At 33.9% G+C, this 17978-nt stretch overlaps 1 protein-coding gene across 17 annotated transcripts in view; it reads left to right on the top strand.

Annotated features, from left to right (window-relative positions):
- LOC106883044 (ubiquitin carboxyl-terminal hydrolase 9X) overlaps positions 1-17978 on the top strand; it is a 160126-nt gene that overhangs the window by 49355 nt on the left and 92793 nt on the right. For all 17 annotated transcript variants that reach the window (XM_089357649.1, XM_089357658.1, XM_089357653.1 and 14 more), the window contains 4 exons: positions 8767-9099; positions 11248-11360; positions 12768-12880; positions 15325-15430. In XM_089357649.1, coding sequence (XP_089213775.1) covers positions 8778-9099; positions 11248-11360; positions 12768-12880; positions 15325-15430 — 654 coding nt within the window. In that variant the 5' untranslated portion in view covers positions 8767-8777. The remainder of the gene's footprint in view (positions 1-8766; positions 9100-11247; positions 11361-12767; positions 12881-15324; positions 15431-17978) is intronic.

The raw sequence follows: 17978 nt of genomic DNA on the forward strand, positions 1-17978 counted from the left end.
AATATGTATTATCATTGTCATCATCTTCATTTTAACATCCAAATGAAAACTGAAAGAAGCTCATTGTGTGTGTGTGTGTGAGTGTGTGTGAGTGAGAGAGAGAGATAGAGAGAGAGAGATAGAGAGAGAGAGAGAGAGCGTGTGTTAGTGTCTCCTTGTCTTGACATTATGTAATAATTGTAAATGAGTGTTACTGTTATACAATGTCCACCACTTCCAATCTTCTGTGAAAATATGTCTGGCTATAGGGTAATTTTACCTTCCTTGGAAGCAGATTATAGGATTGGCAACAGGAGTGACCTCCAGCTGTAGAAAATCTGCCTTAACAAATGCTCTCTCATTTATGTAAGCATGAAAAAGTGGACATTGAGAATGATTTTATATTATATTATATATACATACATACATACATACATATATATATATATATATATATATATATATATATTGTTGTACTTCGGGATGGTCATTTTATTTATTATCATTTTTTTTTTGCCAAATAAACACATAACTCTTTCTGTGTGTGTGTGTATATATATATATATATATATATATATATATATATATATATATATATATATATATATATATATATATATATATATATATATATATATATATATATTTTTTTTTTCTTGACTCGTTTATTACTGTTATTCTATTATTTTAATGCCTGTCCGTTATCCAGAAGTGTTTCATCACACATCTGTGACCTCTTCAGCAACACTTCTGTTTCTCTCTGTGTTCTTGCTCCACTCACTCCATTCTGTTCTTCTAACAAAACAATGGAGTGAGTGGAGCAAGAACAATGTGTTTGTGTATGTATAAACACACACACACACACACACACACACACACACACACACATGTAATATGCAGGTATGGCTGTGTGGTAAGAAGTTTGCTTCCTAACCACATAGATTGAGTTTCAGTTCCACTGCATGGAACCTTAGGTTAGTGTCTTCTACTATAGCCCGCCAGACCTAAGGCTTGCGAGTGGATTTCATCTATAGAAACTGAAAATTGTTGTGTGTGTGTGTGTGTGTTACTGTTTGTTACTGTTTCCTTGCTTTGACATTGTGATAGTTGTAAGGGAGTGTTATCATCATGCAAGTGGTGTCCTTCATTTCCAATCTTCTGAGAAATGTCTGGTCATGGGATAATATTAGCTTGCTTGGAAACGAGTAAGGGTTTGTGTCAGGAAGGGCATCTGACCATAGAAAATCTGCTTCAACAAATTCTGATGACCCATGCGAGAATGGAAAAGTGTACATTAAAACAGTGATGTGTATGTGTGTGTGGCATCTTGTGCCAGTGTCTTCTGCAGTCACTTCAGGTTGACCAATGCCTTGTAATTGTTTATTGGAAAATGTGTAGAAGCCTGTTGTTTGTGTGTGTGTTAACATTTCATGATCTCTCTTGACATTACCTGAGCTAAATGGTGATGTGATGCTTACATTCCTTGCTGATATCATGACTGGATATATTTCATTTTTGATGTCAAGTGCAAAAAAAAAAAAAAAAAGTTCTTTAGTTGCAAAACAAAGATAGCGTGATGCTTCCTGAAGTAATCTATGTTAAGGGCTGACAGTTTGGTGCATGGATATTACAGAGGAATTTTTAGGATTATTCAGTTTTTTTTTTGTTTTTTAACAACTTTTGTTTTCATTTCTGTTTTATTAAGTGTTGGAGATTATAATTCAAAACCTTCCTCTTGAAAAAAATGTTCTAAAGTTTTTATTGTTTAATTTTTTGTTATCCTTTGCCATTTTTATTTTCGAGTACAGAGCCTGCTGGAATATTTTTGTCATCTTTCTGTTTTTTGTTTAATTTTCTTTTTATTATTCATTTATGAATTTCATGTTTTAAACATGAGATGATGAATTTGAAAAAAAGAAAATTTTTGCACAAAATCAGTTTTTCTTTATAGGTGGATGTGGGGGTTATTCTGGTACATCACCATTATATAGTGAACTATCTTAAATGTACTTTGTGCAGACTTTTAAGCTAACTCCTGTGGAGGGCTATTGGGCCTGTAGCTGAAAACTAAAGAGAGCTAAATAGCATGACTATAATATATCTGTAATGACTATATGCTCCGGTGGTGTTTGATCAGAGGTTAAGGATGGATGAAAATTCTATTGTTCCAGTCCCAAGTTGAATTCCAACTGTTGGCCAATTTGTCCCAAAGTTTTTATCTCAACATAAAATTAATGAAGCGAATGTCATTTATCTCCCCTTTGCTCTCAGATGTCGTTTGACAAATGCCAACCAAGATGGCATGAATCAATCAAGCTTTACCTGCTAGAAATAGCAGACCAAATGCTTTAAAATCAGATACCAATGCTGGATGTTCTAGAATCAAATGAAAGGCAGATTTTCAATCCCAGAATCATCCTGATTCCAAAAAGGAATGTCTACTTAGAGCAAATGTAGACTAGATACAGGGGTCCCAGATGGACAGAGTCTCACTATTATTATTATTATAGTGTATAAAGGAATACTTAAAGAAAGGAACTTGAGATGGAAGGATCTGTTATGAAAACTGAAGCAAATATTTATAGAACTGGAAATAAATGTTATATTAATTAGACTTGAGCTGACTGAAAAATGTCAGTCGTAAGTCAAAGGTGTTAGGATGGTCCAGTTTGGAAAAGGAAAGTAAATGCAAACTGAATTGGGTTGCCTTAGACAAAATTATGCGTTTAAATGGATGAAATCAAATTGCTCAGTGAAATTGAGAAACACATATTTCAAAAAATATAATTATGATTTCACTATATCCACCTCCATCCCCATCTCTAACCATCTGTTACTTCCTTTTCACACTCTTGCAGATTTACCTACTCACCCACCCTTTCCAGTCTTCTATTTCTATTGTACTTTGAGAGAATACCCTTGTAACTTGAGAGTATATTCTCATCATTTTTCTCTCTTTCTAACCAGGGAAGCCATGTATCTCTTCAGTAAGACGTGTTCCCATCCTTCTACCATACTGTCAACACCTAGCATAAAGCCACCCTCCTCAATACTGCACTTCCACTTAGTTGAAGAGGGTCTTGTCTTATGAGTTACTTAGTGACCTCACTAGTGCCAGTGCCATGAAGAAAAGCACGCACTATACTCTGTAATGTATTTGGTGTTAGGAAGGACATCAAGCCATAAAGAAAACTATGTCAGAGCAGACATTGGAGCTTAGTGCTGTTCTCTGGCTTGTCAGTTTCTGTTAAACTGTTCAGTCCTTGTTTGTATGGAAGGCTGGTGTTAAATGATGATGAATTTGATCTGGGGGAATAAATGTAACATTTGAGTGCTGATAATATCAAATGCTTTGTTCACATATCATTGGGGAAAAAAAAAAAAAAAAAAAGTTCATGGAAGTGAGGTCTATCAGTTATTACAATAAAATGTGAAAAATGTCTTTGTATATAGTGTTGATAAAAAAGTGTATGTTACTCACTAGGATGGTCACAAATGGAATGTCGTGATAGATTGGTGTTTCAGACACAACTTAATGAAAGGTTAATTTCATTAGCTTCATGACTGCTGTTGGACACTGGGCTTATGTAATGCATATAATAAGTAACTTAGCTGGTTTAATTATGATCTGGAGTTGTTACTTCCAGTCATTTGAAAAAATACTAGATCAGGTTAGCCATCATTGAGCAGAGACTTGATAAGACATTCTAGCTATGACCATCCTTTGAGGGACTATTTTGTGTGTGTGTGTGTGAGAGAGTGTGAGTGAGTAAGTGAATATTCACTTTGTTGCTGTCAACTCTGATTCAGCAGATCTATGATTGAAGGCATTTCAGCCATATCAATCCCATTGTTATTTTGTTGTTTATCCTGATAGGTCAGCTCTTATTGAAAGTGACCTTTATAATCAAAGATACTGCAGCTTTGGTCATCACTCACTTTGTTTCCTTTCCTTCAGGCATAATGTATATAGGACTGCAGTAACCAGAGTGTCTTTATTGAAAGGTAGGATTCTAGAGAGATATGGCTGTGAGTTCTAGCATGTTAAGTGATTATGCTAATTGGTATTCTTTAGGTTCGTTTGTCACTTAACAAACTCTACATTTTGATGTTAATGGCTTTGTCCTCTGTGTTTGTGTTTTGAGTGAATGGTAGCAGTGATTTGATTTTGTTGAAAAGATTGTGTTAAATAAATTACACTGTGACTACCTTCCTTTTTTCGTTCTGCACATGCATTGTTCGAAAGGAAAAACTTAGATGGAAAAACTTTTCTATTAATATAAGATGTGTGTGTGTGTGTGTGTGTGTGTGTGTGCGTGTGTGTATGTGTATATATATATATATATATATATATATGTATATATATATATTGTGTGTGTGTGTGTGTGTGTGTGTGTGTGCCACATAAAAGGCACTTGTGCCAGTGCCATGTAAAAGTGCTCATGCTGGTACCGTACCACGTTAAAAGCACCTAGCATACTGTAAAGTGGTTAGTGTTAGGAAGGGCATCCAACTGCAGAAACCAAGTCATATCAAACTGGAATCTGGTGCAGCTCTCCTGCTTGCCAGCTCTGGTCAAACCATCCAACCCATGCCATCATGGAAAATGGATGTTAAAAGATGATGATGATGATAATATATATATATATATATATATATATATATATATATATATATATATATATATAGGTAAAAGTATAAGTTTTTGTGTCAAAAATTGGTGTTTTCCAAATGGATACCATATGAGCAAATGAACAAAGTTCCTTGGAGAAAGTATGGAAGTTTTCATGAGCAGTGATTCCAATCTCTAAATAGTACTAATAATTCTGTGATCAAGTATCAGTTAGATTAATTGAAACACATAAAAAAAATATGTAGATAGTTGTTAGTAGTCATTATCATCATCATCATCATCATCATCATCTTTTAATGTCAGTAGTCATCATTATCATTATCTTTTAATGTACATCTTTGCTGGCATGGGTCTGAGAACTGTATTGTGCTCCTGTGTCTGCTTTGGTATGGTTTCTATGACTGGATGCCTTTTCTAATGCCAACCACTTTACAGAGTGTACTGGGTTCCTTTTATGTAGCACCAGCACTAATGAGGTCACCATGCAGCTCACAAGACTAAGATCCTCTTTGACTGTGTGGGGCATGGTAGTGGAAGGCAGCCTTATTATTAAACAATGAGAGATAAAGTATGAAAGAAGGGGTTAGAACAGAACAGGTTTCTTGCTGGAGAGGAGCTAAATGGCTACTCACATTATAGAAGAGTGGGCGGAAGTTAAGTGGTGATGAATCCTGAGTGGACTCACAAGGTACAAGGTGAATAGAAGTCGGAACAGAAAAACAGAGAGGAAGGGTGGGTAGAGGTAGTAGTGGCAAACAAAATACCTTAGGACATTTGATTGTGTTCTGAGTTTAATGTCCAATCCTTCCACTGGTCATTCTACTATTATGTACCAGTCGAATACTGGGCTTGATATAATTTACTATACTCTGAAGTTGTGCCCCAGCATGACACCAGTCCAATGATTGAAACTAGTGAAATGGCAAGAAAGCTTAAACGTGCATTTTCTCAGTATACATTGCTACATTGCTAGGTCAGTATATTCAATAGCTGCTAGATGTTTGAATCCAGTAAGTGATTTCTTTAGAAAGTAACTAGTGAATTCGTATCTGTGTTGTTATTTGGTCAGTTATAAACACACACACACACACACACACACACACACACACACACACACACACACACGTACATCTGTATTTGTTGTTGAAAAAAAAAAGAAAAAATTACAACTCTGCTTCAGAAGAAAGTACGGTATTTTATTTTCAGCAGCTGTTTTCTCTGCAATTAAGCTTTGTTGAAGTGCTAATGAAGGAATGTTTGTGAATAGCCAACTGTTACAATAATCCGTTGCTACTATAATACTTACATTTGGTATTTCTTCTTTTCTGTTAAGTAAATGACTAGCTTTGATAACTGGAATTATCAATGTGATTTTGGTAAAAGTAGTATTTTAATTAGCTGTACTTTAAGTAGGGTTTTAGGCTTGATAGGGGAATAATATGAAGAGAGAGGAGTAATTGTCGTTTGAACAAACTTATTAAGTAGGTTGACATTATTTGACTTTCTTAGAAGCTTAGCATATTTTAACTACTTGTCTTGGATTTAAGTAATACTCTGGTTCTGAAAAGAGGAGGAAAACACACGAGCCATTTTTGTGAGGGTTACTTAAATTTAGATTTTTCCCTAAGTCAAATACTTAGGTTGATTTAATCAACCTATATTTACCTCCTTTTTTGACAAATGTTACATATCTGTAGATCATTCTGATTTAAAAGAAATAATTCTGTTCTATATCTTGTCATTATCATCATCTTCATCATCACCATGCCATGTTTATTATTATTATAAACTATGTGATTCGCAATGTAAACTCTCAAACATATCCACATTACGGAGAAGGCTAATGTGCATATAGTGGTGCTGCTTGTGAGTCAATTTCCAGACATATTTTCTCAAAGAGGGCCCCAAGTGTGTCATTTGTATGATTAGTCCTGCTCTATGGACTGCCTGATGGATTGCGCTAGCGGGTCTATCAGTAAATTTAATTGTTTTCGGAAGCACGTTATCACTGAAGGTGTGACCCTTTGTTGGTGGTTTATTGACACACCATTGACTGGTAAAGGATATTTGATAACCATAATCCATCAGCACTCTTTGGAATGCTTGATGTTTGTGATTTTCTCCTCTTCCTTAATACATCTGTTGCTTATACTGGAGATTTCATTCCATACAAAGTTGGCATTCACTCTGTTGGGTTGATCCATAGTGCACTGATAGACCCTTGCAGGCCAAGTTGGTATTGATGGATCCCTTTTCAGTGATTCTGAGTTGGAAATGAAGCAGAGAGAGAATTACCAAGGTGTTAGCTATTTCAAAGTTTTTGTAGTCAATATTATTGAACTTGCTGTAGAAATCTGCATGAGGACATCATTTTGATACATGGAAAAGTAGGTTCAGGAACAGTAGATGTTAAATGGTCATGTTTGTAATGGCTAGTAGGCCCAATATACTTGACCTCATTTGTAATCTTGATACCTGTTTATATATGCAGTCACTAAAGTGACTTTGATAAGTCCGGTGTTGGTGGATGTCTGAATATGTGAAGCCAAAGTTGTAAAGGTTGTTGAAGAGATGCAGTTAATCATTAGGTTGATGGCTAGGAGAGCAGGTACAGGTTTTCAGAGAAATGACATCTAAACAAAGGTGTCTCTATTATATACATAAATGTGGTGGGGTTGAGATATATGTTTGTTATGTTATAGAAGCTGCTGATGTGTCCAGGAAAGGTGTGGTTTAAGAGTTTGAAGATATTGGACAGAAGCCAGGAAGTTCTATAAAATAATCTCGCCTTTTTATTCTTTTATGCTCTTAAGTTCAAGTTGACTGTGAAATTTTCAGCACTTATAATTTTTTTTTACATCTTTCTTTCCTCTAAAAATTTATTATTAAAATATTATAAGTAGAAATGATCTAAATTGTGATGTAACAAAGATATTTTGTTATCCACATTTTTCAAATTCCAATAATTTATGCTATTTGGAAGTTTAATTTGAAGATAAATTGCAGAGAGAATTGTATTTTTCTAGCTGTGATATCTTTAATGCTTTAAAGAAAATGTTGAATTAGAGACAGGCTAGGCTTCTGGTTTTAAGATTTATTCTGTACAAATATAGACACAAGCATAGCTGTGTGTTTAAAAAGTCTGCTTCTCTACCACATTTTCCAGGTTCAGTCCCTCTTTTTGACACCTTAAGCAAGTATCTTCTACTATAGTTAAAGCTTTGTGAATGGATTTGGTAAATGGAAACTATAAGAAACTATAAAGAAGCCCATCATTTGTATGTGTCCATGTCCTTGTCTCGACACCACAATAGTTATAAGTAAGCAGTACTGTCATACAAGTAGTGCCCCTTATTTCCAGTCTTCTATGAAAAATATGTTTGGTCATAGAGAAACATTACTTTGCTTGGCAACAAGTGAGGGTTGGCAACACAAAGGGCATCTGACCATAGAAAATTTATCTCAATGAATTCTATCCAACCCATGCAGGCATGAAAAAGTAGATATTAGAAATGGTGCTGATTTAATTCTATCCTAATGTATAGGATGTCTACTTTTTGATATCATTTTTGGTAGATTACCTTTTAATTTTGTTATGGATAAATCTTAATTTTGAATTTAGTCTGTGGTTGTAAGGAGAGCATTCATTGCTGGAGGTTATATTAAATTTACCTATTTTAAGAAATATTTCAAGTTAGATGTCAAGTCAGGTACAAATTTTAGTCAGTTACAGTTATAGATTTCAAGTCAGTTATATTTGGCTTGGTAGTCAATATTATTGCAACCATTTCAGTATATTCCGATTACAAATTGTTTTTCTTGTCTATGAGTAAGACAAAAATTATATTTTGGTTTGTGAGGAATAAGTACAAAGATTTTCTAAGAAAGTTTTATGGTACATGTCATTCTATCCAGGAGATTTATCTCTCATCACTTCTTGCTACAAAACCAACAGTAACCTTTATTTTAATATTTCATGAAAGGAGCAATGATTGTAAAGTTCTAATTGTTTTCACTATGTTTTAAAATAATACTGTTTGTTATTCAAATTTGCTGATTGATTTCATGTGGATATAAGTTGTGGGGTTGAGATTAGCAAATGTATCATTTGTCAAACTTTCTCATTGTTAATTTATATTTTTAAAATTTTTCAGTGAATCAGTGAATGGTTGAAACTGGAGAAGTCCAAGATAACATGACCATTGTGATGCGTGGGAGTCCTGCAGGTGGGGACTCCCCCCAAGATAATACACAAGCCCCACCGCAGCAACAGCAACAACAACAGAAGGTTACCCAGTCAACTAGTGATGAGATTGGCCAAGGGAATAGCCAGACTGAATTGCAGGATGACCAGGAACCGGACTTTCCTCATGAAGCTCTGGCTAAATTGGATGAAATGATCAATCGACCAAGATGGGTTGTTCCTGTACTTCCCAAAGGAGAGTTGGAGTTGCTTCTTGAAGCATCCATTAAACTTAGTAAAGAATGTAAGTATCTTGGTATTTAAAAATAGAAACTGTTATTTTAGATGATTGCAGTTATTGATGTAATATCATTTCCTCTTTTACCCCAGATATATCTTGTTTCAGTCACAACCTATTGTGTTCTGGTAACAAAAGAAGTTAGGGTCTTAGTTTTACTTTAATAGCAATTAAAGACTCATATTGGAGTCTGACTTCGTTGATGATTTCTGCCACAAATTGGCAAATTAAGAGAAATAGAAAGTAATTTTATTTAACTCTTAATGTCCTGTACAACAAGGAACCACAACTACTGTTGAGTCGTGAACCACATACAGCTGCAATTCAAATAAGTAAATACATTGCTAGACATTAGTTGAAGTTTTGTTATGCTGAGTAAATATGTTGCATTTCATTAAAAGAAATTTAAAGACAAAAAGTTCCATCCTATCATTTAGAAATTTTTAGAATTCTTAAAAGGAGAACAATTAAGAAATGATATAATAATTGGGGCAGTATATAACCACTGCAGAAATTCCACATCTCTAAAAATAATATTTTTTTATATTAATATTTAGCAGAAACAACAAAATGACTCAAGGCTGAGAGATTTGTGCATTTGTAGTTATCAAACTAGTTACAGTTTGAGGGGTTGTAAATTTATATGTCAATGATCATAGTATTTCCTTGGATAGTTCTGGAACATACTATAAAAACAATCACAATATCACATGGATAATTTATATCCATTTTTCAAATAGTTTGCTTGTTGTGCCATTCAATAAGTAATTGTATGAATAAACAAAATTTATTCATAATTACACATAAATGAGAGTGCTAGTGAATATAAATACAAAAATATATAATATAGTGTAGCAAGAAGAATTGAACCAATCACTAATGAATGGTATTAAAAGTATGAAAAACTGGATTATATCAGTGGCATTGGTTATAAATCATTTTAGAATGTTTCTTTATTCTTTTAATTGTAAATTGTGTAAGCATCTCTTTTTAGTTCATGTCATTCTATTTTTGAAAATTACTTTGGTATATTTTCCATGTATATATGAAGTAAATTTAATATTAATGAATATGAATTATATAACAGAAATGCCAGAAGCTGCAGTTTCCATCCAAGAAAAATCCCTTTAAAGATGTGTTAAAAATATATATAGATATACACTTCTAACTATGAAATATGTATTTGTTGCTCTTGCAGTTACTTTTGGGGCAATTTCATTTTGTCTAGCTCTGAAGTATATTGTGTCTTTGTAGCACCATATGTCTATAAAAGGATTTTTCCTGAACGAAAGTAACAGCTTCTGGTATTTCAACTTAAGTATGTTGTACTGATAGAATTTTTAATATTAGTAATTTTTTGTCTTTGAATTCTTTTTTTAATTTCTAACAAAATGCAATGTATTTACCCTTTGAATAAAGGATAAATACATTGATGCTTAGTGATGTATTTATGGTGGATATAAAGAATGACAGTGAATTTGCAAAATGCTATATTTAACATGATGATAAATTTACCATTATGTTCCTAGCATAATGATGAATTTGCTGACAGTGTTTCAGTTTGCAATTTATTATGTTGCTTTGAAATAACCTGGTAATTAAATTACAGGTGATGTATTAACACAATGCGATTATCTGTGATGAATTTACTGGACAATCAGTATATTTTCTGGTTTATAGAATCAGTACACCATATTTCTTTGTGTTGTAAGAGGCAGCTGGAATACTTGGCATTAAGAAATGACATCTAGACACTAAAACTGCTTTAAATAGTTTTGACCAATCCATGCCAGCATAGAAAAAGCAGATTGACATAAGAAATTTGAATTGTGTTTCAATGTTGAATAGGAGCTAAATGTTTAGCTCTTTTTGATACCAACCTACCAGATACTGCTCTTGGTTCTATGATACTGGTTTCATGTTTTAAAGTTAGCTAAATTAATATTTTATCAAAATTTTAATGTAAATGTAACTTCCAAACACCAGCTTAATGACAACAAAGTTATTATATTAAATTCTTCATTATTTTCAAAATTAATTGAAAAAAAAAAGGCAGTATATTCCAACAGAAACATAGTAACAAAAGGGTTAAAGTTAGTCAGGTGGAACAACCTTTTCTAACAAATAATTACACTAATGATTTCTCTCTTATAGCACTGGATACAAGAAGTGAAGCTTGCCAGAGATTTTTCCGTGAAGGCTTGACCATATCCTTTACCAAAATACTTACTGATGAGGCTGTAAGTGGATGGAAGTATGAAATACATGTAAGTTGATGTAACAAATTGAATATATTATTACATGAGCTTAACTTTGGTTACAATGTGCACATGCACACCCACACACTCTCTCTCTCTCTCTCTCTCTCTCTCTCTCTCTCTCTCTCTCTCTCTCTCTCTCTTTTGAAACTTTATAAACAAAATCCAGATTTTTAATTGTCCCATTTGATATTGCCTTTGGGTTTTCCACAATAGATTTTGTATTAAAGTGTTCCTATTTGAAATAAAACTTTTGTTCATGATATTACGTAAAGACCTTCCTGGTAAGATATGAAGATATGGTCTAAGTACCTGCATTCATAATGCAAAAGAAAAAAAAGAAAAAAGAAAATCTTTATAGGTGCAGGAGTGGCTGTGTGGTAAGTAGCTTGCTTACCAACCACTGTGCTCTTCACTTTAAACTGTCCTGTGATTATTCATGCAACACACCATGGTGATTGTACCAAACCTGCCACTACTGATGTCTACAACTGCCACCAACCACCTCATATGTACAGCAGTATACTGCAGGACACTGTTTGATTGGGTAAACAGGCCTTAACTGACACCGATCATTTATTGGGCTTTGTATCAATTTTTAGTGAAGAATCTGTAAAAGAACTGGAAACAAAAAATTCCTGTTCATTGAGACAAGAAGCCAACCATTTGCAATTTCTCAATAGACGGTGTTGCCACACCACTACCATTAGCGCAAAAAAAAAAAAAAAAGGCAGCAAGGGCAGTGTAGCAAGTATAGAAAATACTTGCAATTTGCTAAGTTATGGTAGTACTTCAGCATGGCCACAACCCCTGGCTGAAATCACTAAAAAATAAAAGACAATGAAATAACATTCTCTGTAAGGAGCTGATTTCAAACAACTTTAAGAAAATCACAGCAACAACCTCTCAACAAGCATCGCAGAAGATGAAGGATAATTTTCAAGGTGTTAATATATATAAAAAAAAAAGGTTCTTGCTATACCACAAAATTCAGTAACACCTGTGAAAATGTGTGGCCTCGAGCCTAGGTTATTGGCACCTTAATTGTGAGGTTATGGTTTTAATTTCCAGATAAGGCAGGATATTCTGTTCTTGAGCAAAACCTTTCATTCCATATTGCTTCAGTTAAGTAAGCTGAAAATGTGCATCAACAACAGCTGGTGAGTTAAACCTGCAATAGGTTGGCATCTTGTCCAGAGGAAGGGAGTAGTGTACTCTTGGTTTCTTATATACCATGGAAACTAGGATAAATTTCAGCCTAATGAGCCTATAGGCTTGTCACAGACCTAAGACCTAGCAAGAACTGAAGTAGGATCTGTTTAAAGAAAATCATGAAAGAATCTAAGATAATACTTTTAATTGTTAGTTCTTCAGGAAATGCTTTTTTTTGATGTTTTCTTTTCTCTTTGTTTTCAGAGATGCATATTCAAAAATGCAGAAAAACTGATTGAATTATGTGTTTGCAAACTTTCTCAAGATTGGTTTCCTTTGTTGGATCTCTTGGCAATGGTTCTGAATCCTCAGTGCAAGTAAGTTTATCTTTGGTACATTCATAATATTGATTATTGATCTGTTGTGATACGTTTTAGATTTAATGTTTCTGTGAGTGAGGTGAAATTACACACATACATAGAATAAAAGGCAGAAAAATGTAAATTTCATATATTTCATTATTTGTGTTCAACCCATTGAGCACAAATTATGAACTGTACATGAAATTTATACTTTTTTGCATTCTGTCCTAAATATGTTGTTCTCAACAATTGTTTTAGCTGATTCTGTATATACATGCAAGTTTGTTCCACTTGGATTTACTGCTTTGTAATAATATATTAATTTAACATGTTATTAACTGAGCTTGTAATTACTATGGATACATGAGGTGTTCGTTTGGTATGTTGATTTTCTGTTTATTTCTATGTGTCTTGACCATATTATCATGATCTATAATTTAGTCTGTTTTTAAGGGGCTAGCTTTGAGAGTTGCATTTCCTCGCGTTTGGTAAAAATGAGTTTATTATGGTAGTTTGACCTTAGAGTCCCTCATAGCTTGAGGCATTCATGTATAGTAATGCCCTTATATATATATATATATATATATATATATATATATATATCTCACTGTATAACTATTGACAAAACTATTAGATGTTATACACTGCTGGTTACAATGTGCTTCCTTGCATTGTTGTAACTTCTGATGCCACGCCACTGACAAAGTAGGCTGGACCAATGCTGTTGCTGAATAGAATGGCAGTCTGGTACAGGGTTATCCATCTACAGCTGAATATAGGTGTGTGTGTGTGTGTGTGCGTGTTTATATATATATATATATATATATAATATATATATATATATATATATATATATAGGATAGAGACCAAGGAAGATTTCATGAATGACAATGGGATTCTAGAAAGTTACCCTCCAAGGCACAAGTCCAGGCAAGGTTGTTTATGGAAGACCAGCAGTTGCCCATGCATACCAGCCTCCCCTCTCCATTCATGTATGAATTGATGCAGAGAATATGTTATTTCAGTGAATATCTTCTATGTATCAACTTAATAATTTGTAAAGAACTCATTGCTTCTTGTTAAAAATTATGGTAAAGCAGAGGAAGAAATGCATATCTGTAAATATATCCATTGTTAGGTAGTTAAAATGGATTTCCAATAATAGCTGTTGAACTTAGAATCTGAGTTACTTCACCTAACCCATTAGCATTGTTGGGTAGGTGTGAGAAGCTGGATCTGGCCTGATTCTACATAAAGCAGGGAAAGGCAAAAGTCAATGCAGCTTGGCACCAGTGACATCACAACTCATTTCTACAGCTGAGTGAACTGTAGCAATGAAATAAAGTGTCTTGCTCAAAAACACAACACACAACTTGGTCCAGGAATTGAACTCACTACCTCATGCTTGTGAGTCCAACCACTGAGCCATGTACTATGTCTATCTACCTATCTATCTCTCTAATAGATAAATATATATATATATATATATATATATATATATATATATATATATATATATATATATATATATATATGAGCCTGGTGTTGCCATCCGGTTTCACCAGTCCTCAGTCAAATCGTCCAACCCATGCTAGCATGGAAGGCAGACGTTAAACGATGATGATGATGATATATATATATATATATATCAAAAGTTAAGTGGATATATAAATTTGTTCATGTCAGATAGTGTGCATCAGAAACCTCAGAGAATGTTACTTATTTCAGCTAAACTGCTTTCATTTTCCCCCATGTGGGATATATATAAGATATTTTGTTATATCACCTTACAAAGAAGAATGTAAAACAGTACTCATTCAAAATACATTTCTACTTTATACTTTCTGTTGGTATACCTGCTTCTGAATGATCTTTTCATTGCCTCGTACTGTCTCGTCATTGTAATTAGTATTGTATTTTGTATTTCTGAAACGATTTATTAATAGAATAATAAACATTGATCAGTTTATTAATATCATCTTTTTATGTTTTTGTTATTGTATTTTGTTAAGTATAATTTCCTGTATGAATTGATTTAGAGAATATGTTATTTCAGTGAATATCTTCTATGTATCAACTTTGTAAAGAACTCATTGCTTCTTGTTAAAAATTATGATAAAGCAGAGGAAGAAATGCATATCTGTAAATATATCCATTGTTAGGTAGTTCAAATGGATTTCCAATAATAGCTGAGTTCTTCACCTAACCCATTAGCATTGTTGGGTAGGTGTGAGAAGCTGGATCTGGCCTGTTTCTACATAAAGCAGGTAGAATATATGGCTGGATATGGCCAGTTTAAATGCTAAAGAGTTAAGTTATCCCAACAAATTGAAAAATCAAATGATTGATCTATCTTGGTTATTGGCTGCTTTCTATATTTTTTATATTGTAACAGAGATGTTTGTAATGGTATAGGATATAATTTTATATATTTTCTTTGTGACATCTTTCATTTGCAGGTTCCATACATACAATGGAACTCGGCCATCAGAAACAGTACCATCAGGAGCTCAGGTAACAGAAGAAGCTGTATTTGCTAAACCACCCGATGCCAGAACACCACGGGTATTTGTTATTTTTTTTTTTGTTATTTCTTTGTGTGTGTGTGTGTGATTACATTGTGTTTTGGTTTGCACATAGAAAAACAGACATTAAACTATCCACAGATGTAAGTGAAATGTGTAATTAATTATATGTGCATATGTATATGTTACAAGAACATTGAACCTACATTATAATTGGATGCAGCTACTTCATTAGATATCTACTAATGTCACTGAAAATACAGTAGTTAGTTAATCTGCTCAGTAAGAATCATAGATACATGCTAAAATACTCATATGAAATCATCATCATCATCATCTAGATTTAGTTGATGCTAGATACACAAGCTTTTTAATTATAAGAAATATAATCCTTGAAATATATCATGAAAATAATTAAGCACTATTCTGACCTCTTCTCTCATACTTTATCTCCTCATGTCCTAGCGTTTTGTTGCCTCTCTCAGAGTTCATAATTTTACAAGCTGCATGGTAACTTCACTGGTGCTGGTGGCATGAAAAAAAGCTTCTAGTACATGCTGTGAAGTGGTTGGCTTCAAGAAGGGCATCCAGCTATAGAAGTCAGACCAAAGTAGACAGTGGAATATAATGAAGTTTTGGGGCCAGTTAGATCCTGTCAAACCATCCAATTCATGCCAGCCTGGCATAGACATTAAATGATGATGAATATTTTAATGTTTTTTTTTTTATGTACATTTTGGATTTATTTAATTTTGGCACATTTATCCCTGGAACATGACTGTGATCTAAATGAGTAGATTAAGTATTTTAAGATTTAATAATGAAATTTTAGCAAATATATTCCATATAATGTAGCGGCCAGTAAACATTTTATATCACTGACCCCTTTGTGCTATCATTGATAACCTGTAAAGTGGTTGGTGCTAGGAAGGGCATCCAACTGTAGAGGCCATGTCAAAGTAGATGTTGGAGCTTGACATAGTCCTCAGGCTTGTTGAACCATGTCAAAACATCCAACCTATGCCACTACGGAAGACAGACGTTAAATGATGTTAAATGATAGTCATGCTGGCTCCCCCAAATGTAAATGAGATGTCTTCACCTTCCAAGAATGTAAATGAACATATATAACTGATGTGGATATTAAAACAACAGTGAAAACTTAGTTCACTCTGTTTTAATTTTCAAAAAAATTGATGCTTCTTAGTTTATTTCAGTTGCAACACAAGCACGATATGCACATAACCATAATTTGTAATTGACTAGTCTAGAATTTGTACTTAGTGTCAGCAAGGTAGACTGATATACAATTTTTTTATTGCCCACAGGGGGCTAAACATAGAGGAGACAAACAAGGACAGACAAAGGGACTAAGTTGATTACATTGACTCCAGTGTGTAACTGGTACTTATTTAATTGACCCCAAAAGATGAATGGCAAAGTTGACCTCAGTGGAATTTGAACTCAGAACGTAACGGCAGATGAAATACTGCTAACGATTCTGCCAGCTCGCCGCCCTATGCAATATATTGCATCAATACTTGAGTAACTAGATCAGATCTCATGATCATAGTTAAAAATGCTAAGACTCATACAAAAAAAAAAAAAATGATTGGATGTTAAGCTCTATTTTATGGTTGAATAATAAACATATATTTCAAAATATACCCAAGACCTTGGGCTAAACAACAGCTAAAAGTCTAATAAAACATAAAATTTATAATAAACTGACACACACACACACACACACACCCTATCATCACTGCCGACATACTATTTTATATATAAAATCATTTTTTATTATTTCTATGTTTGCTTTTTCCATGCTGGTTTAAGTTGGACTGTTAGTTGTTATTTCAAGTTACTGCCCTCTTAGATGGTTGGGGACTGTATTTGGCTTTTATGTTTCATTTTTGGCATGGTTTCTAGAGTTGGGTACCCTTCCTTTCATCAACCACATTACATAGTATATTGGGTGTACACTGTAATGTAGTCAACAATAGGAAGACAATATAGGGTCATAGTTGTTCCTGATAAAACCCTATGATGGCTTTATTTGTTTGTTGATCAGTACCAGTAAATGGTTTTGTCCTTAGCAGATATTGGTACTTGGAAGAGCATCCAGCTGTTGAAACCATGCCAAAACTGAATCATTAGTGCTTGATGGGATCCTTCCACCTGGTGGCTCCTGTCAAACCATTTAACCCATGCCAGCATAGAAAATGTACATAAAATGATGATGATAGATAGAAGAGAGATTGATGAAAAAGGACTACAGTGAGAACATGATATAGGAGAGAGAGTAAAGGTAGGGAGAAAGTGATAGACAACCATGGTCATTGTTGGTAAGGAGACCAGTTGAAATAGCATGGGATGGGCAGTGTGATGGAGAAAGAGAATGATAAGAAGATGGAGGGATAGTACTAGTAGTGAGAGGGTTGGGAGAGGGTGAGGCTGATAGATGTCAGCAATGAGCATTGGGAGAAAAGGGAGTTAAATGGAACTGAGTGATGGATGGTAATAAAGATGGGTGGTGGTAAGAGAGTGGGAATGTAGATATTGATGGATGTGAGTAATGAGTAATAGGG

The sequence above is a fragment of the Octopus bimaculoides genome, chromosome 9 (assembly GCF_046866305.1).
Source record: "Octopus bimaculoides isolate indiv1 chromosome 9, ASM4686630v1, whole genome shotgun sequence".
NCBI lineage: Eukaryota > Metazoa > Mollusca > Cephalopoda > Octopoda > Octopodidae > Octopus > Octopus bimaculoides.